This window comes from Oryx dammah, unplaced genomic scaffold, assembly GCF_014754425.2.
Source record: "Oryx dammah isolate SB20612 unplaced genomic scaffold, SCBI_Odam_1.1 HiC_scaffold_12, whole genome shotgun sequence".
Taxonomy (NCBI): Eukaryota; Metazoa; Chordata; class Mammalia; order Artiodactyla; family Bovidae; genus Oryx; species Oryx dammah.
The window spans coordinates 53,840,482-53,861,369 of NW_024070196.1; the positions used below are offsets into that span (position 1 = coordinate 53,840,482).

At 43.6% G+C, this 20,888-nt stretch overlaps 2 protein-coding genes and 1 pseudogene across 6 annotated transcripts in view; 1 reads left to right on the forward strand and 2 right to left on the reverse strand.

The window, feature by feature from the left end:
* TCTN1 (tectonic family member 1) overlaps nt 1-19,491 on the forward strand; it is a 29,292-nt gene extending 9,801 nt beyond the window's left edge. Inside the window, exons 4-15 of one of the 3 annotated variants that reach the window (XR_005722930.1) lie at nt 407-549; nt 2,137-2,224; nt 3,771-3,880; nt 5,349-5,369; nt 9,463-9,606; nt 10,142-10,267; nt 10,664-10,749; nt 11,376-11,516; nt 15,672-15,834; nt 17,830-17,955; nt 18,386-18,874; nt 19,400-19,491. Coding sequence is in view for 2 of the 3 variants with exons in the window: in XM_040250681.1 (XP_040106615.1) it covers nt 407-549; nt 2,137-2,224; nt 3,771-3,880; nt 5,349-5,369; nt 9,463-9,606; nt 10,142-10,267; nt 10,664-10,749; nt 11,376-11,516; nt 15,672-15,834; nt 17,830-17,955; nt 18,386-18,529 (1,292 nt within the window). In the remaining variant the exon portion in view is untranslated. Of the gene's footprint in view, nt 1-406; nt 550-2,136; nt 2,225-3,770; nt 3,881-5,348; nt 5,370-9,462; nt 9,607-10,141; nt 10,268-10,663; nt 10,750-11,375; nt 11,517-15,671; nt 15,835-17,829; nt 17,956-18,385; nt 18,875-18,925 lie in introns of all 3 variants that reach the window. The other 2 variants (XM_040250681.1, XM_040250682.1) reach the window with 2 other exon arrangements.
* On the reverse strand, nt 12,213-13,503 carry LOC120871060 (annotated as a pseudogene).
* Nucleotides 19,492-19,534: 43 nt separating the features above from the next.
* HVCN1 (hydrogen voltage gated channel 1) overlaps nt 19,535-20,888 on the reverse strand; it is a 33,084-nt gene continuing 31,730 nt past the window's right edge. For 2 of the 3 annotated variants that reach the window (XM_040250734.1, XM_040250735.1), the window contains exons 7-8: nt 20,168-20,280; nt 19,535-19,843 (exon numbers count right to left, since the gene is read on the reverse strand). In XM_040250734.1, coding sequence (XP_040106668.1) covers nt 19,778-19,843; nt 20,168-20,280 — 179 coding nt within the window. In that variant the 3' untranslated portion in view covers nt 19,535-19,777. The remainder of the gene's footprint in view (nt 19,844-20,167; nt 20,281-20,888) is intronic. The other variant, XM_040250736.1, reaches the window with a different exon arrangement.

Here is a 20,888-nt window from a genome sequence, read left to right on the forward strand (position 1 = left end):
CACCTCTCCCGCACAGAGCGCATCGTCGTCCTGGGTGTTGGAGGTGGCTGTGTGAGGGTAGAAACAGGATCTTTCATGCCCCTAGCCATCTGGAGAGAGTTGTGCCTGAGAGGTTTATGCACTTTGAGTCCATGGGCTGGAGAAAGAGATTGTCATTGGCTTCTGTTGTGCTGTTTACCTGCAGGCCTTAGAAACTCTTGCTTCCACAGTAGAGAAAGAGGCTATGCCTGGGGAGTCTGTTTAGTAAGATTCCAGAAATCTTGGGGGAAGTGAATATTTAGGGACATTTAAATTTTTTCACAGCAGCCTTACTGCTACTAAAGATTGTTTCCTAAATACCATGTATACTGTATATGCTATACATATTATATTTTATACTGATTTAAAATACTTTTTCTAAAAACAGATAAACCTGCATTATCCTTTATTAATCCAGAAGTGACTGATGAAAGCAGTTTTGATAAATTGAAGGCACCTGATGGTTTTTCACTGAATACAGAATCAGATGTTTCAACCAGACTGGATGCTCCCCAAACTGCAAAATATGAGGTGAGCCAGGAGCTTAAGTCCATTCATCCTGTCATAAATATCTTGTCTTTATAAGTATGTTCCCAGTAAGCTAGCTTCCCTGAGACACAGAATTGATATTATAAACCAAGAAACAGTGTTTGTGTCTGTAGATCAAAAATCATGGAAATTAAAATTGAGTAGTTGAATTCTAACATAGAGTTTTGAGGCATATATTCTCTGGTAAGCTTTCATTGGTCTCTGCAGAATTTTTTCTTCTCTACCTCAAAAGATGTAGCCAAGTGCTTGAGAGATGCTGCTGGAAACGGAGTGGATAGGCTGGAGGCCGGTTCCTCTTCTCAGAGTTGTGTGTAGTTTTACAGACTTTGGGAAGATGTGTGGTATTTGTTATCCATCCCTCCATAAGCCTTTAAATATGTTGTGTGTTAAATTGGACTAAATGTCATAATATATGGAAGCATCTTTTTAAAAGAGAAGTATAAAACAGCCTGTGCTAGTTCTAAAAGGTGAAGGTATAGAAGCACAGAAGTAAAAATGGAACGGTCCCCATCTCCAATTAAAACCAAAGCACACTGCAAGGAAATTCCCTGGTGGGCCAGTGGTTGGGTCTCCATGTTTCCACTGCAGATGGCCCAAGTTCAGTCCCTGGTTGGGCAGATAAGATCCTGTAAGCCATGTGGCTTGGCCAAAAACAAATAAACTGTGTACACTGAAAATCACTGTTAACAGATGGGTGTATATTCCCGGTTTTTTAGTGCATCTACTAAAATATACATATAATATTGTGCAGAAATTCAATTTCTAGTTATCCACATTGTGCTATAAATTTCCTTTTTTCTTCATGATCAATTTTATGCATCTTCCCATGTCACTATAAAAGTGGCCATTTCTGGAGCGTTTCCCACCTGCCAGGCACTGGGCAGAGCTCTTCAGACATCACTGTACACAACCCTGGGAAGGATACTTCACTTTAAGTGAAGTCCCCATTTAAGTGTTGAGGAAAACATAGGTATAGGAAGGAGCTAGTGTTGGAGCTGCATTTTACTGATACAGAGTATTCCTTCCAGGGATGTGTCATTATTTATTACTGAACCATTCCACTATCTAATAGACATTCATTTCAAGTTTTTGCTATTATAAATAATCCACAATAAACATTCTTATAGATATTTTTTTGTCTGATTAAATCCATAAGTATGTTCCTATAAATGGGTTAACTTGGTTAAAATGAATGGAAATTTAAAATACCAATACCAGCTTGCCCTCCAGAAAGACTGCAGGAGTTTATTCTCTCAGCTCTAGTGAAGGAGAGGGCTTGTTCCCTGCTTGCTGGCGCCTGTGTCAGCCTCTTAGATAACCTTCCAGTGGGATAGAAGTAGAATAGCCTAGAATAAAAAAGCCTCCAAATTCTGTAACATGCATACACAGAAACACACAGCCTTAAAAGGAAAAGAGTGGGGCAGCTAGAGGTTTGCTCCCTGCGGGCAGGGACCACATCTGTTTTTTAATCATCCGTGCAGTGCTGCTCGTCACGTAGTAGCTGTGTAGTGAGTGTTGAACGGATGCCTTAGTAGCACCCTGACAGCTGTTGGTTGTTCTGTTTTGCAGTATGGGGTTCATCTGCAGACTTCAGATTCATTTTTGAGATTTCCTTCTCCCCTTACATCATCTCTGTGCACTGATAATAACCCTGCAGGTAAGAGAGTGGGCATTTTTCTTTTTCTCTGCAAACAGCATTTGTTCTTAGTTTAAGTTTACAGCAATCATAATAAACAAACTTTGTAACTAGAAACAGAGTCTTAGAGTTGAAAGACACTTCAAAGATTGCATAGTTCAGTCCCTCCCCCTCACCCCTGCCCAGTGCCAGAATCTTTTCTGCCACCTGTGGTCACTGCTTAAGCATTTGTAGTGATGGGGAACTCACTACCTGCAACCAGCCCACTCAGTTCTTTAACTCTTGAGGTGTTGGAAAGTTCTTTTCTTTTGTCACTGGAGCAAAAGTTTGTCAATAGCTAACATTGATTAACTGTGTGCTGGGTGTTGTGTTAAGTGCTTGCATGTGTTTTTCCCATTGATCCTCACGATGATCCTCTCAGGGAGCGTTATCTTCATTTTTTAGATGGGGAAACTGAGAAAAAAGATCAATTTCTTACTCAGGCAGTGGTGAAGCAGGGATGCAACTCACGCAGCTGCCTCCCACGGGTCCTGCTTCTCCTTCAGGAGCATCGTAGACTCTGGAGTAACTGCTCTTGGCAGCAGAAGGCAATAGACCTGGCTCTCCTGTCCTTAGCCAGCCTCACTATGCAGAAGCCCACTAAGCTGTGGAAGATAGCGTGTGGTCTAAGGAAGCAACACTTGCTATATGAAGGAAAATGTGTTCTGTTGAAGAGGCTTAACCTTGCTCACACAGTAGGAGCAGTGTAATTTAGAACCAAACTGAGATACCATTTCCACCGAATGGGTTGCAGAACGTAAAGAAATTTAATGCTGTGGAGAAGTAGGTGCTTGTCTATATTGCTGGTGGGACTGAAAATTGGTACAGCCTTGGTGAAGGGCTCTTGGGCAACGTACATCAAAATTGCAGGCAAATATGCCCTTTAACTTAGCTGCTCTACTTCTAGAAGTTGGTCCTACAGAAACTCTGGCCCACATGCAAAATGATAGATTGCAGCATTGTTAGAACAAAACTGGAGACAACTTCCATTAGTGGGGAACTGGTTGGATAGATTATGGTGTGTCTGTAATAGGATACGAGTTACCCCTACAAAGAGGAGGAGGAAGCTCTTCATACTGAGGGAGACTGAACTCCAAGATACGTTGCTCAGTAAAAAAGACAAAGGGGAGATATATGTTGTGAGTTTGTTTCCAAAAGGGGAAAGAAATACTTTAAAAAAAAGTGTGTGTGTATACACACACAGACACACACATAAACTTTCTGAAAATATCATAGGGTATTTCCAGAAAGATACACAAGAAACTTCGTGCAGACTCTCTCTGGGGAAGAGGACTGGTGGCTGCTGGGGGTTAGGGGTTGGAGGGAGACAACTCCTCAAATCTTTTTCTGAATTTTGAATCATGTGACTATATTACATATTTGAAAAATAATTTTTTATACTCTATCTGAAGCATAATTGTATACATGTCATAACTTTGCAGTTTTACTTAGATTACAATTTCTTAGTTAGAAATTTTTCTTTTTAATTTTTTTTTTCCTTTTCCCTTGGGAATGTTATGATTTCCAGCATTTCTGGTTAACCAAGCTGTTAAGTGCACCAGGAAGATAAATTTGGAACATTGTGAAGAAATGGAAACCCTGAGCATGGCTTATTACAGCAGCCCTAAAATTTTGAGGGTAAGAATTATTTTGAGGTAAAACTCAATTCATTGGGTTTATTTTCTGTTCTTTGTACCCTTTTAAAATATGACAAGTAGAGAATCATTGCAGTACATGATTGACACACAGAATTTTTCTTCTCCAGTTCTTTGGTGTACTGATACCAAAGATATTGAAATAATCACTTAAAATAATTTTTATTTTTATATAGTTAGCTCATAATTTGCTTTCATTTTTTTCTTTTTTGCATTCATTCACATTGATGGTAACCACTAATGTCTGTCTCCTGAATTTAAAAAAACCTTTATTAATAACCAAAACTTTCAGAATTATAAAAACATCTAACGATGTCTGTCACAGAAATGATCATACTAGCACCAAAAAGTTATATTTCTGATTGGCAGATAAAATAAATACCCAGGAAAGGACAGGAAATAGGTTTGCTGGAGAAAGAGAAGCGGCCCTTTATTCCTGGATGTGGTGACTGAAGCCTGAACTGAATAGATGCGAGAGGCCACTGGCCCACTTGGTGGGTGACATGGAGGGTTGCAAGGGGAGAAGACATTTTTCAGTGATTAAAAATCGTATGGTATTGTGAAAGCCCCCATCCCCTTCTGATTTCCTTCTACTGAGAGGGGAGTGTGGTGATGGTGGCAGGGGGTGAGGGGTTCCATGGCATCTGTATTCATCTGAACTTCACTTTTCAGAATCAAGTTTAATCTTTTCCTCTTCCCACCCTTTCCCTCTTTCTTTCCTTGAAGTCAGCCATCTACGCCTGTGAATTCTTCCAGTTCATGTGAACCCTAGCAGTGGTCCTGTAAACAGTCCCCCAGGCATGCAGGCACAATTCTCTTTCATCTCAGAGCCCCTACCCCGAGACATGTCTACTCAACCCCTTCCCCAAAAGCTCCCATTGGCCTAATAGGGCCTCTTGTGGTTGGACAAGTGGGATTGGGGGTGTAGGGACAGGAATGGAGGGCGGCAGAGCCCTTCAGGAAGAGAGCCCCGGCCATGCTGGTGAGTCAGGAGCCTGGCCTCCAGGGGGCTCGGGCTAGAGACAGGAAGACCAGGAGACTGTGGAGCCACCTGGGCAGGCGATGCTGTCCTTCCCATGAGGACAGGCACAGCGCAAGTGACCAGAGGAGGGGAGCTTGTCTTCTCTACAGTGTTATGTCACTGATGGTAATGTGAAAAACAATGGCTAATTACACTGAAGCCTGGAGGCTTCCTGAGACACTCTCTGTTGGGCTGTGTTATGGAGCTCCCAGTCTGAAGGAAATGAATATAGAAGGAAAATGTAAAGTTACCTCTTTTATGATGACACAGATACAAAAATATATGGGTGGCAAGCTTTGATTAAGGAAATTCTGTTTTTCTCTTTGAGAAGTCTTTAATGGAATATGCCCTTTAATGCACCATCTGAAAAAGCAACAACAGTGCTTCTTTTTGTTGTACCTAACAAAATTTGTTGTTCTTTTTTATCTAGGTGCCTGGTTCAGGAATAGAGGTAAGAATACATAATGGACTTATTGTCTTACCTTAGAGCCCTTTGAAATGAATACACTAACAGCTGGAAAGGTACCTTACTGCCAGTAACAAAAACATTTGCCAAAAAGCAAGCAGAAATGAAATAGGGAAATTCCTTAGGTAGACCATTCTTTTATTATCGTGAAAGGGTCATACTTTCCAATTCCTTTAGTTTTTGTAGTCCACACTTGTTCATGTTTAAGTGGCCTAGGTGTCTTGACTGACAAGGGGTGTGATTGGCCTCTGTGCCTTCTGGGCATCCCTTGATATCTTCTTGGCCTCTTGTCACGAGGGCTGGCTAGCTCCCAGGATGCTGTCTGTCCAGTGTAGAAGATAGCAAGAAATCTTGTGCCCAGTGAACGTACACACCTGTGTAGGAGATGAGCAGTCAGTATAGCTTCCAGGGTTGAGTTGCAGGTGGGTTCTAGTCAAAGCCGTGGCCCCAGCTGATGGCCCTGGAGAGCCGTGGTCAGGAGGCTGCGGTCTCTTTGCAGCAATGTCAGAGAGAAAGATGATGGGGTTGTTCTTGTTCTTGGGGTTGTACCCTGCTCCTCCCTGTGAATACCACAGTCCCCAAGGAGGTCAAAGCATTGACCTTGGCTCCCAGAGCCTGTGGAATTGGTTGGCCTTGGTTCAAAACTCAGCTTTGCTGTTATTTTCTCATATGACACCTGCCTCAGTCTCCCCAGTTGCAAGTGGGTGGATGGTAGTGTCTGCCCCAGAGGCTTGAGGGAGAGAATGCGCATAATGTGAGGTCCGGCTCTGGGTAAGGCGTCTGTTGCGCAGGAAGCTGCAGACCACGGTACCTGCTGTGACTGAGTTCATTACGTCTCTGGACACAAACTTGTGAGGTAGACGTTTAGAAAGGGATAGTCGTCTGACCTTGGACTCCACACTACTGTGTGTGGCCCTGGATCTCCTCATCTGTGAAGGTGCTTTCAAACTTATTTTAGTTACAGTGCTTCTTCAAGTGAAATCTTAAGCAGAGCCTACCTAGTATGTAATACGATTGAATCCAAAGCCCCTGGTTGGAGCAGAGGTGGGTCAGAAACCCTTTACCTGCCCAACTTCCCCATTTTTCTCCTTTCTGGTCCCTTGTGAGGAACACTACAGCTCCCAGGGACCCAGTTTGAGAATCATATAATAGACTAGCTCTCAAATACCTCTGATCACTAAGAAAGTACTTTTTAAAAAGTTATTTATATTTTAAAATTTTTGGCTATGCTGGGTCCTCATTGCCTTACATGGGCTTTCTCTAGTTGCAGCAAGCAGGAGCTACTCTCTAGTTGTGGTGTGGAGGGCTTCTCATTGCAGTGGCTTCTTATTGTGGCTGCTGGGCTCTAGAGCATGGGCCCAAGGGTTTCAGTACATGGGCTTAGTTGCCCCATGGGATGTGGAATCTTCCTGGACCAGGGATCGAACCCATGTTCCCTGTATTGGCAGGCGGATTCTGCCAGGGAAGTCCTAAAAAGTGCATTTATTATACCATTCAAAGTTGAACTGTCTCTGGGGGCAGCTGCCCTGTCCACCATACAGCGTTGGTGCTAAGGCGTGCCTGGAAGGTACTGGGCCCTTCATGGGTTGGGTGTTAATTGAATGACTAAGGATTGGTTCAGTCAAGTAGGGAAGACCGATTGTGAGGAATAATGGGACTTTACTCAAAGGCACATGCTGTGTGCCAAGTGCTGTTCCAAGTGCTCGGTGTGTCTGCAGTCCTTTGGTTGTCCCAGTGATCCTAGGAGGCAGGTCCTGTTGTTGGCACTCTCTGGCACGTGGGTCACAGAGAGATGAATTAGTTTGCCCGAGGCTACACAGCGGGGGAGTACAGAGCTGGAATAAGAAGCCACGCTATCTGGCTCCAGAGACATTATTCTTAGTGATGACTGGACCAGCTCTACCATGTGCCAAGCCCCAGGATAGAAGTTTCTCACACATTCTTTCTTTGTATCCTGTGGCCACGCAGTCAAGCCACAGCAGTCTGGGACTTCCAGCTCAGATCTGTGTGGCCTCAAAGCTCCGAAGGACGTCACCTAATATCATGGATGTGTCTAATTTTTTTTTTTTTAATGCAGCTTCCAAAGTCTGTTAGAGGATCAAGAATATAAAAGTTGGATCCAGTCTTCCCACTAATCAAAGCTCATTGTGATTGCTTGGAATTGTTGTCAGTATTTGTTGAACCATCAACAAAAGATTGTCATGGCCCTGTAGTTTTGTTGCTAAGTGGGCTTTAGTTCTTTGCCAGTGGTTAGTTTGGGCATGGGATATGATTGAATAGGACATTCAGGAAACCAGAGCAGCCCTCCCATTTTTGTTCTCATGACTGAATGCACGGTGACAGCCTCGCGCAGTTCTTGCCGCTTACACTCTTCTCTGTCTTTACAAAGCTAGTTTAAACTGAGCCCTCCGCTTTCTGCCAGTCACACCCACATTCCACGGGGATGGCGCTTGCTTGGAACACAGTATATCATTGCTGAATCAGGGCATTTCAGATAAAGGAATCCAGGGTCATCTTTTGATGACTTTCATAAGAGCTAATTACCCTATAGCTAATTAACCAGTAGTGTGGAACTCCTGTTATTCAGAGGACTTTCTTTGTGGTGACTGGAGTTGCCAACCTGCAGCTCTGTCGCATGACAGCTCACCTTTGCGTTTGAACAATATCATGTTTCTTGTATTAGAGGTTTGACTATCAAGGGACAGTTGCAGGTCTTCTTGGTCATGGGAACAGAGACATAAGAACTACCTGTTTATCTATAAAATGACACCTTAAATACTTAGTAATTTTGAATTATAATCAGCATAGTACATGGTTGAGGGCAAAGGTCAAAGCAATATAAACAAACGGACACAAGTTGGGTTCCCTCCTAAACAGTGGTTTCTAAGAGCAGAGATTTAGAGCAAACGTCAGACTTGTCTCATGATACAAAGAGGCCAAAATATCCAGAGGTTCAAGCCATTGAAAGGATTGCTTGGTGCTCTGTCACTCCACTGGCGATGGCCATAAGTGAAAAATGTCCTTTAGTAGCGTTGATCTAACCAGGGTTTCTTGATTCTGCTTAAAAAAGTTGTTTCTATTTTTCTTCCTCATGACCCCACCACGAATATGTGTGTGTATAAGGGTATGTGTAGAAGTTGTGTATAAACTGGGTCAAGCATATATTCAGAGAGGTGGTGGGGGTTTAGGAGGATGGATTCTGGGACTCTGTGAAGAATGTGTACATATGTATAGAGAGCAAGTGCATCTATCAGTAGGAGCTGTGGTTGGAGGTGAGAGTGTACGTGTGCCTTTGATGGCATGATGGGAGGTGTGTGTGTGTGTGTTTGGGATATAATTCACTTACCATAAAACTTACCATTTTAAAGTGTACAATTCAATGGGTTTTGGTATATTAGCAAGGTTATGCAGTCATCACCATTATCTAATTCCAGAACATTCTCACCACCCCAAAAAGAAACCCTGTGCTCATCAGCTGTCACTCTTCATTCTTCCCCAGCCTTCTCCCCCTGCCCCTGGCAACCACTGTATGTACTTTCTGTCTCTGTGGATTTGCCTGTTCTGGACATTTCATACAGATGGGATCATACAGTACGTGGTCCTGTGTATCTGGCTTCTTTCCCTTAGCGCCGTGTTCTCAGGATTCATCTATGCTGTTGCATGTGTTAGTGCGTCATTCCTTTTTATGGATGATTCTTTTTATGGACAATATCCTTTTGTAGGGCTAGACCACCTTTTATTTGTTCATTCATCAGTTGATGGACATTGGGGTTACTTTCAGTTTGGGGCTGTTATGAATGCTGCTGTGAACATTTGTGTGCATGTTTTTGTGTGAACGTTTTCAGGGGTAATCACTTAACATTTTGGTTACATCCATCTCAGATATTTTCTATGTGAATGTGTGCAGAAATATTTGTGTTTGTGCAAGTGTGGAATTCTAGTATGCATATTGTTCTATACCGTGCTTTTCCCTCCTTGGCAGTGTATCTGGAGGTGTGTTTCAAGTTTTACACTGTTTTTACCCAGTAACTTTCTCTGTTCAGGTGTGTATTTGGTAACCCAGGACTTTACTTTGCAGGTCCCTATCACGGTTCAGTCCATCGTCATTCGATCTCTAAATAAAACACTAACCCGACTGGAAGACACGGAAATACTGAGGGTATCAAAGCAGGGTGTTGTTGAGGCGGGGCATATTAAAATCTGCACTAACGTCGTTCTTGAGGTAGGCACCCAGTTTGGCTTTGAAAGTTCACTGTCTGTGGCCGACTCAAGCCAGGTGTGGTCCTGAGGGGTAACTGGCCACCCTCTGGCCCATCGATGGTATTGCTTTTCTTGTCTTGGCCGCCTGCTTGCCTTTATTCTGTCTCATCAGAGGTTACTTCTTTGTCCCTGAAGTAATCACATGTGATTTTCTCCACAAACCTCATGACTTATAAGCATACATCATAATTTGTTGCTACTGCTGTTGTTTTAACACATTTATCTGCAGAGATAGGCTGCTTACATTCTGCTCAGGCCAGCTGACTTGTACCTTCTATGACTGGGCATGGAAAGGCTCAGATGCCCCTGTCAGTGGGGGCTGATGCTGAGTTAATACCTCCCATAATCCGGTTGGACAGGAAAGACACGTTTCTCTCTCTGCATGAGAAGTGGGAAGGGATAGCCTCCTAGATGTATATTTTTTTAATGTGAGTTATTAATACAGCTATGGAAACATGTTGGGAACAGGTGTATCTGAAGTATCCTTTTGTTTTTAGGTGACATACAGCCTCACATATACAGATGCAGGTGAGGTAATAAAAGCTGATCTCTTTCTTCTTCTGGGAGCAGTGAGCAGTGCAATGGTTCCACTCCAGCAAAAGTTTGAAATTTATTTTATTCAGGTAAGTTTGATCAGTTTTCATATAAGTATCAGTAATTGCCAAGTATAAAGAAATCATGAATTAGTGAAAAAAAATCTCAAATTAGAAGTATTACTACAACCATTTGTTTGGAACAAAGGGCTCACATGTAGCCTGTGGAAGCTTGTCACAAAATCCAGCCAGAGTCCTTGTGTCTTTTCCACTTGGGAGTAAGCTTCTCCTCCCTGTGAGCTTGTTCTTATACAGCATGATGTACGCCTACACTCCACAGCTATATTTATAGTTCTGAGTAGGGGGAGAAGTTCTTTCATTGGTTGGTAATCCCAGATTTCATTATGAAAACCATTTCATTTTCCCTCTGCCATTTCCTTATTAAAATGAAAATTACTTGGGGGGCATTTCTGCACTGTCTTTCAGCAAAACACAAAGCCAGTTCCTCTCAGTGGAAACCCTGGTTATGTGGTGGGGCTCCTGTTAGTTGCCGGATTCCAGCCTCAGAAGGGATATCCTTTTTGGCTCTATAGAGAAGCTTCATTTCCCTGTCCGTGCATGTGGGCTGCACTTCTCCTGATTGCTGAGGATCCTGAGGGCTGGAGAGGCTGGTCTCGGCCAGAGCTGCCTCTGGGGGGCTTGGCCTGTACAGCAGGCAGGGCTGTGTGGAGCCTGATGGGGTGGGACAGCATGGCCCAGGGGACTGGCAGTGTCTTACAGTGAAAGTCTTCAGACAGAAGGGTTGACAGACGTTTAGAGGTATTTAATTTTACACTTAACTGAGACTGTTAAATTAGTGGTTTTGAAAATGTAGAATTAATTTTGAAGGGCCAGTTTCTGAGAATTTTTCTTCTGAGGCTCTCCTAATCAAGGAAAATAGTTACAACTATTTTTCCTTCTCCTGGGAAATAACTGTCAAAATCCCCAAGGCCCAGAGAAGGGATATTTGGGTCTCACTCAGATCTCGTCAGAGAAGGCAATGGCACCCCACTCCAGTATTCTTCCCTGGAAAATCCCATGGACGGAGGAGCCTGGAAGGCTACAGTCCATGGGGTCTCTGAGGGTGTCACACATGTGACACCATCTCCTAAGAATCTGCTGCTTCAGTACTGGGCAACTCCCTTAACCTTCTATGAATGTCTGGGATCATTCAGACCACGAATAGATATGGACAATTTACTCTTCTTCGTAGCACAACTGAGCAAGACTGCTTAGCAGTAGAGGGGATCCGGGCCCCAGTATTATTTGGTTACAACATGCAGTCTGGCTGTAAACTCAGGTAAGAGAGTAACTTGCTTCTGTTGGAGCCTATTTTCATTGATCAAAAAAACCAAAAACATTCTTACTCTTCCCATTGTTTGCCCTGTGTTCTCCCACTGTACCTTTATATATATATATATATGATTTTTATTGGAGTATAGTTAATTTACAATGTTGTGTTAGTTTCAGGTATACAGCAAAGTGAGTCATAATACATATATCCCACCTTTTTAATTTTCCCATATAGGTCATTACAGAGTATTGATTAGAATTCCCTGTGCTATACAGTAGGTCCTTGTTAGTTATCTAGCCCTTCTCATTTTAATCAAAACTCTGCATCAGCGGACAAGCTCATTAGCATATTATTAGTGGGTAGCAGCAATAGTAACAATAATTTATTTTACAATGATGCAGTTTCTGGTTTTCTAATTTTAATTCTCATAACCATAAACTATTTGTCATGATTCAAAGGAAAATTGTTAAAACCCTTTTTGCTTATCAGATATGGCAGAGTAAAAATATCAAGGTTTTGTATGTTTTATCTTTTTATTGTCAAACATAATGTAAAATGTTGAACAGCTCTGTGTGGCTTGTTCTAAAGACAGCACTTCTTAACCTTCATTTTCCCTATCCCAGAATCCCAGAGGCAATCACTTTCAACTCTTATGGTTGAGTTTTTGAAAATTTGTCCCCAAATTTTTATTTTTATTTTTTATTTTTTTGAATATAAAAATTTATTTTTTTAAGTCAAAGTATGCAACAAATAAAACCTACAGAAAACAGATTTTCCCATCACAATCTGTTGCTTTACCAAATAATATTTTGAAAACACATTCCTTCAGTCATTATAAAGTTCTTAAAATACAAAAGAAAGTAATTCTGTAAGAAAGTCTAGTAGACCAGATGCTGTTGTCAGGACTTTTCTATGTGTGGTTATGCTTTTAGTACATCCCACGCCATCCACCTCCACTCATGCCACCTTGCCCGTAATAACCGCCACTGCCTCCACCACCACGGCCATAACCACCCAAGCCATCAGGAGTACCATACCCTCCACTGTAACTGTTCCCCATTCCCATTCTTCCAGCAGATCCATAGCCTCCCTGATTATCCATTCCATCTCTGCCGTAGCCTCCCATTCCAGAAGCTCCCAGTCCAGAGCCACCTCCAGGAGTTGAATTCAAGAAAAGTTCAATGTATCGATGTTGCATGTTATTCTTATCTTTAGACATGGCAGCTACCGCATCTTCATGTTTCACAAACTCTACATCTGCTTCTCCTGTTGCTCTGCCATCAGCTCCAATATCAATATGCGCTCGGATTGGATTTAGTGGTGAGAAGAAATTAGCAATATCATTTTCAGTTGCACGAAAAGGCATCCTCTCATATGTACAGAATGACCACCATGAAAACCCGAACTTGCATCACCAGCTCCACCATAACCATGTCCTCCCATACCTCTTCCATCTCTCATTCTGTCATCAAAGCCATCATTTCCATAGCCATAATTATTATAGCCACCATAGTCATCAAAACCTCCATAACCACCATCATATCCATCACCTCCTCGTCGCATTCTGTCATACATACTTCCACGCCCAGCTCCATAATAACCCCCTCTTCCTCCTATTGGTCTATCATATGGTCTTGGTCACTGGCCCAGCAATCTTCTTGGTGGATCATAAAATCCTTTGATTTCACTCCTGCTTCTTCTGAAGATCTCAATATACCTGTGCCCTATTCTTTCCTTGTGTTTCCCCAGAGCATTTTCTGCTATCTCCTTTGAAGCAAACTGCACGAAGGCCTCCCCTGTGCTTCTCCCCTGGTAGTCCATCGTCAATGTTAGCCCATTTGACACGATTTCCAACCCTTGAAAGAACTGAACTATTTCCTCTTTGCTGCAACCAAATGGCAGTCCACGAAGTCGTACTGTCCCATCACTAGTGTCATTTGGACCATTATGTTTCATAACCCAATCCATCTCAATACCGTTTGATTTAAATCCCTGTCGGGCGACAGTAGTGCCAACTCCGGTGCTCACGGGGCCTGGCTGTGAGGAAGTAGAAGTCGCCTGCCTCGGGTAGCACTCCCACAACGGTTCTTCCAACCGTCTCCAGCGGTGGCAACCGCTAAGGGAGCTGCGCAGCAGAGCTACTGGCTTGGGGCCCCAAATTTTTAAATAACCCATATATAATGCTTCTTCTTCATTTTTCTGGTTTTGTGACTTTTGTTTTTATTTTTTTATTCAGGTATAAAGTTGATTTATAATGTTTCAGGTGTAAAGCAAAGTTATTCAGTTATATTCTTTTCAGATTCTTTTCCATTATAGGTTATTATCGGAGAAGGCAATGGCACCCCACTCCAGTACTCTTGCCTGGAAAATCCCATGGACAGTGGAGCCTGATAGGGTGCAGTCCATGGGGTCGCTAAGAGTCAGACACGACTGAGCGACTTCACTTTCATTTTCCACTTTCATGCATTGGAGAAGGCAGTGGCAACCCACTCGTGTTCTTGCCTGGAGAATCCCAGGGATGGGGGAGCCTGGTGGGCTGCCGTCTGTGGGGTCGCACAGAGTCAGACACGACTGAAGCAACTTAGCAGCAACAGCAAATCCTTGTTTATTTTCTTATGACTATTTATTTGAGTTCCCACTATGGGAGATGAAGATTTGGCTCTTTCTCTTTTGGTCCCCTACCCCACAAGCCACTTGCTTCCCATCCTTATATCTCCCCAGGGTATCTACATCATTATTTTGGTTAGACCAAAATTCACCATTTACATTTATTCTGATCATGTTAGATTAGCATTTCTGAAAGGAGGTTCTGTGGGGATACATTTCTATACATGTCAGCAGGGGTAAGTCTGTGGTTTAATATTTTGAGAAACACCAAATTAAAGTTCAAAACATGATTCCTTACCAAGTAAGCACTTCTCAGAGTCCTTAGTAATGTCAGTATACTTCAACGGGGACATGGGTATGTAATATTTCTCAAATGTTTGGCCATGGAACCCTTCTTGTACAGAGCTTCTCCATGGAATACAGTTTGGGAAACTTTGTTTTGGATTCATCTCCCTGGCTAACCAAAATTTCACAAAGTGAGACACTTTAACTTCAAATAATCTCCTTTTTGGAGAGTGAGAAAATAAACTAGAAAGAATATGTGTATTGTTGAGGAATGTAAAAATAAAAAAAAAACACTGCAGGTACAGTATTCTGTAATCAGAGATATTATGGGTACTAACACTGTTCTTGATGAAAGTGATAGAGGAGAGTGAAAAAGTTGGCTTAAAGCTTAACATTCAGAAAACTAAGATCATGGCATCTGGTCCCATCACTGCATGGCAAATAGATGGGGAAACAGTGGAAACAGTGTCAGACTTTATTTTGGGGGGCTCCAAAATCACTGCAGATGGTGATTGCAGCCATGAAATTAAAGGACGCCTACTCCTTGGAAGGAAAGTTATGACCAACCTAGATAGCATATTGAAAAGCAGAGATATTACTTTGCCAATAAAGGTCCGTCTAGTCAAGGCTATGGTTTTTCCAGTGGTCATGTATGGATGTGAGAGTTGGACTGTGAAGAAAGCTGAGCACCGAAGAATTGATGCTTTTGAACTGTGGTGTTGGAGAAGACTCTTGAGAGTCCGTTGGACTGCAAGGAGATCCAACCAGTCCACCCTAAAGGAGATCAGTCCTGGGTGTTCACTGGAAGGACTGATGCTGAAGCTGAAACTCCAATACTTTGGCCACCTCATGCAAAGAGTTGACTCATTGGAAAAGACTCTGATGCTGGGAGGGATTGGGGGCAGGAGGAGAAGGGGACGACAGAGGATGAGATGGCTGGATGGCATCACCGACTCGATAGACATGAGTTTGAATGAACTCTGGGAGTTGGTGATGGACAGGGAGGCCTGGCGTGCTGTGATTCATGGGGTCGCAAAGAGTCAGACATGACTGAGTGACTGAACTGAATACTGTATTAAAGTGAGGTATTTGGCAGATGTAACATAAAGATGTCTAATACCTGAGACAGATGCCCTTGTTTCTTATTTTTAGTACTTTTTTGTGCTAGAGAAATGTCATCATTAAACATAACCTTGACATTTATTAAGAAAAGAAAAAACTGTAGGTTTGAACAATCACCTCATTTGACCTCATTCTCCTTCCCAAAAGACTGACCAAAGCTCTCACATGTCGGCTGGTGGCGCAGAAGATGAAGAGCCTGCTGAAGGGTCAGGGCTTCCCAGACTATGTGGCCCCTTTTGGAAATTCCCAGGCCCAGGATGTGCTGGACTGGGTGCCCGTCTATTTCATCACCCAGACGTCACATGTGAAGGTAAAGGGGGAGAAGCTGAAGGCCACTTGCTAGTAGTCTCCAGCGTGCACCTGCCCCTCTCACTGTGGGGAGACGGAGGCAGGGGGCACCTGTTGAGGGGGTGAGTGGCTGTGGGTGGGAGTTTGGACTTTGTTATCAGATGGGCCTGGATCTTGAATACTGATTTTGCCCCTAGTTAGCAGTGATTCAGCCAGCAATCTTACCAGTTTGAGCCTCTTTTTCCTCATAGCTGTATTACTGTCCTCAGGGCTTGTTGAGAGTTAAAATCGGGTAATATTAATGGTGCCTAGTGGTCTCTATAAATGGGGACCACTACCAGTCACCATCCTGTTCCTGTTGGTGTTATGCAAGGTTTCTCTGGGTATCATGATACGATAGGTGAAGTGTTAGGACTGTTTCAGTAAGACTTCCTCCCATCTGCAGAGCTGTCCTATCCATTGTTCCCTGGTCTATAAAAGCACTCCACCCATGAGAGCTTTCAATTCTAAAGTTCCCAGAAGAGTTTAATGGAAATTGACATCCTACAAATAGGTTCCAGATCACATGTGGTTCTCCTGCCCACCTTTTTCTTTTGTCTCCGCAGTCAGTGTGGGCTGGCCCCGTCAGCTGAGGCGTGCTCTCCATCTTTATCCTTTAATTGCCCGGCTTTTTCTTGTCACCGTTTCTTCAGGCCTCTCATTATCTGCTTAGCACATTTATAGCATGGGGACAATGGGGTGAGGACTAGCTCCGATCCCATCATCCCCACTGAGTCCCCAGCAGAGACCCGTGATTACTCAGTCCCTGCAGTTCAGCTAAGTCTTGGCTCAGCTCTGCTGCCTCAGTGAACCAGGCAGTTTGCTCCCAGCTTCTCGCAGGTGGGTTAAGATGTCCAGTTGTTACTTCTGCCTCAGAAGGGAAGACACAAGTTGTGGCGGGAGAGGCAGCAGAATGGACGCAAGCACTGTCGGGGTCTGTGCCAGTCGGGAGCTTAGAGGGCCTGGGCGGGTTTCATCCCAGCCTTCTAGGCAGAGCCGACACGAGGGCATCTGCTGGGCACAGTTGACACCAGCTGCGTGTTGCATCTTCTAATGACAGGATATTCTCAAGGATTTTTGAGCCTGCCACCCTTGCCTTTTCAGCCGGCACCAAATTTAACAAGTATGCTAGCTTTGCATGCCCCAAAGAAATATATTTTAAAAAACTTTTCATTGTGGAAAAATTTCACACATACATAGACAAAAAGTAGAAGACTCCAGTGGAATTCCATCTCCCTATCAGGCAGCTTTAACACATTTGCCAACTGAAGAAACTGTAAAGACAGGAAAGAGGTCTGGAAGGCCCCCTTCACATGTTCCCCTTAGGGCTGAGCAAAGACCCTGGGGCAGAGGTCTCAGGCCCAGCTCCCAGTGTCCAGGCCTGCACTGGGCAGCTCCATTGTGGCACCAGTGCCCTCGACTGAGAATGAGAGTTAACTTCTTTGAAAACTTAAGACAGCGCCTGTATACCCCGATGTAACATCTTAATTGCCAACCAGTGAAATCAGATAAGCGAAAAGAAAGGACTTGAATTTCCTCTAAGTACATTTTAACATGATATGCAGTCAGGCTTCACTTCTGACTGTTAACAATTCTATATTCCCTTTCCTCCTCCTCCCCCCATGCCAACTCCTTTCCTAAAGAATCTCTGAGTGGGTGGGTGCAGTTAGACCTGTCGGGGCCCGGGAGGGTCCATAGTTGGGGGTACAACTTCCAGGTAATGCTGGTCTCTTTAGAAACAGGAAGGGCTGGAAAAATTATGCTTTAGCTGTTAAAATTTTTTTGGAGCATTGAATACTTTTAAAATACATGCTGCTTCTAAGCTGTTTTTATCTGAACTTCTAGAGTCTATTCATTCTCTTGTTCAGAACATTTTGTAATATGGGAAACATTTTATAATTAAAACTCTGAACTGCAGATTAAGTTTGACTTAAGGTTGTATAATACTCAAATTGATTAATGGCATATTATTGTACAGGATTCCTGCCAGCTCCCAGTGGCTTTGACGGTAGAAGTGAAGTGGACTAAATACGGATCCTTATTGAACCCACAGGCCAAAATAGTCAATGTAACTGCAAATCTAATTTCATCTTCCTTTCCTGAGGTAGGTCTAATTTTAAAGATACAAGACACAAGGCCAGACAAAACTCAACTGTGATAGGTGAAATTTATTATTTTGTAAAAAAATAATTAAAATTTAAACAGTCTGGATTCTTAGAACAATTTAGCAGTCATCGTTTACTTAGAGGAAAAACCTCCACTGAACAAAATGGTTTTGTTCACATTTGCATTCTTGTTTAGATTTGATCTTTAAAATTCTTGTCAGAATTGAGTTATGAATGACATTAGTGTGTGAGGGACAACCTGAGTGAAAACTGTCTCTCTGAGTTAGACTGATGAGTCCTCCATGTATCTATCAGATTCACGAACTGACAGCTATTGGGTGAGGAAGGGCATGGAAGCTTGTCCCATCTTTGTTATCCTGATAACACACTGGAGGGCAGGGCTTGCATTATTCTGATTTTGTATTACAGACCAACTCAGGAAATGAAAGGATGATTCTTATTTCCACTGCGGTTACTTTTGTGGATGTGTCTGCCCCTGCAGAGGCAGGCTTCAGAGCTCGGCCAACCATCAATGCCAGGCTGCCCTTTAATTTCTTCTTCCCATTTGTTTGATGTAAGTCGTTAAATAAGGAAACTACACCATATCTGCAGAATTTAGCCCGTGTGGGGCCCACGGTCCCTCGGAGACATTCCACTATATTATAACCCTTGAGATTGCCCCCAGACCAGCACACTTTCTCTCCACTCACTTCCCTCCTCTCGTCTCCCTTCGGGAATGTCCTTCTAGTTGGTCTGACATTAGAAGGGGGCATCATCTGGTCTTAGCCAGTTCCAGTACTCTCAACGCATAGGTCAAATGTGGAAACCAAGTTGCACCTTTGAGAAGACACGAGGACAGACCTTCAAGTAGTGCAGGCGTTAAGGGTTTATCCAGTTTATTCATCCCCTGCTTTAAATGTGAGTTATTTTTAAAATATTATTTTTCATTCAGGTTTTCTTCCTTTTCAGGTCCTGCTGAAATGTGTACAAAAATAGCAAATTGTTTAAAATCATCCGAGTAGAGGACAAGGCCTCACAAGGGGACCTTCCCCCAAATGTCATGTTAATTACAGTGGAGGCTTGGGTCTAATTGCCACTTCTGTACTAGGCACCGGAGCTAGCTTGCTCTCCAGTTAGTGGGCTGGTCTGGGATGCCACCAAGTGATTCCAAGCAGTTGAAGCTGGAAAGGATCTAGTAGGAGGGCCCGAGGGAAGGAGAGAGTTTATTTTATACATTAATTGTACAGTAACTGAGGAAAATGTTGTCAGGTGGCAGAACTAGGTGGAGCCAGCTAAAAGCTGGAGGATGCAGAGGAGGGGGCTGGGTACTCGAGAATGGCCTCCTTGGGGGAAATTGTGGTTAGCTATTTAGAACAGCTTGGACATGTAAAAGACTTCTAGAATGTGCTGATAGCTAAGATAGCTTTCTTTTTTGTTTTTCAGAGTGCTCATATGAAAGGATGTACTGATCCCTCAATATACATGTGAAAAGTGAAAACTGTACGTTTGATGAGATTAAATTTTATATACAGCTAGTAATTGTCCAGCTTGTTCATTTTCAAGCAAGAGTAAAGTGTTCAACATGAGAAAAAATATAGTTTATGATACATTTGTTACACAGTGTGGGGTGGGACATTCTCAGTCACACCAAGGAAGAAATAGAGCCTCTAAAAGGCTGTGTCCCCCAGGATCCGAGCCGGCAGCAGTGAGGCAAAGCCATCAAACCAGATCTCTCCCCAACATGGCCCCAGAGGGGCGGCTGTCTTCCTTGTCACAAGCCCATGAGGCAGGTCATCCCTTTGAGCTGGAGAAGGTGTGCGTCTAGTTCACCTCCCCGAGAAGTCCATGCTGTCTCAATAGCTTGTTAAGTCTCTCAATTTCTTGTTCCTGTTATTACAAAAGCAGACAACCGAATTTACCTTCTGAGCCTCCCCAGGCACATACTGGGCCACAGAGCTGAATGAAAACCACACTCCTCATGGAAATCACTTAGTCGGGGCCCAGTAGTGACAGCAGAGAGGAGAGACACTAGAGCAGGGGGGTTCCTGGCGAACCTGCAGAGGTGGAGGCAGTGCCTGAGCTGAATCTGAAAGGACCAGGAAGCCTGACCCAGGGAAGCAGGGCTCTGGGCTAACAGCCCCACGAGAGCAGAGGCCTGGCTGGGAGAGAACAATCTGTAAACAGAGGGTGTTTTCCCAAGCGCCTTCTTACCTTCTCAGAGCAGCTGAATTCAAGGTGCTGTATCTTGGTGGCCAGTTGTATGTTTATCTGTTTTAACCTTAACAGTTGCCGTTCTGAACGTGTCTTAACCGAGATAATTATCCCTGAAAAATAATGGTGAGGGTCTCCATGATACGAGTTTCTGATTTAACCACTTGGGAAAAAACCCTGCATTCCTTATAAATGTATACAGTTGGGAAGAGCAGTGACAAGTAAAACAATCATGGCTTAAAGGCATCATAACTAGGAGGGTCAGGTTTTTCATTTCTGAGTTACTCAGTACCCAGCTGAGACATACTTCTTCAGCTTGCCTGGTGTGAAAAATCCTTAAAAATAATCACTGACCAGATGAGGGTTAAGCTCCTTAAGGGACCTTGTTCATAACAGTTCTGCTACTTAGCAGCAGTTGCTCAGGAGGCACTAAGTACAAGCCTAGAAATGCTCAAGCTTGGGGTTGTCACTCTCCCCACGTTCTGCCTCCAGGGCTGTGGCCAGTTTAGTTGTCAGGCACTAACCTGAACCCTGGTTGGGGCAGGGCACCCCGATACCCACACCACAGGGGGGACAGAGCTCCCTGATGCCCACACCACAGGGGGGACAGAGCTCCCCAGTGCCCATACCACAGGGGGGACAGAGCTTCCCCGATGCCCACACCACAAAGGGGGACAGAGCTCCCTGATGCCCACACCACAGTGGGGACAGAGCTCCCTGA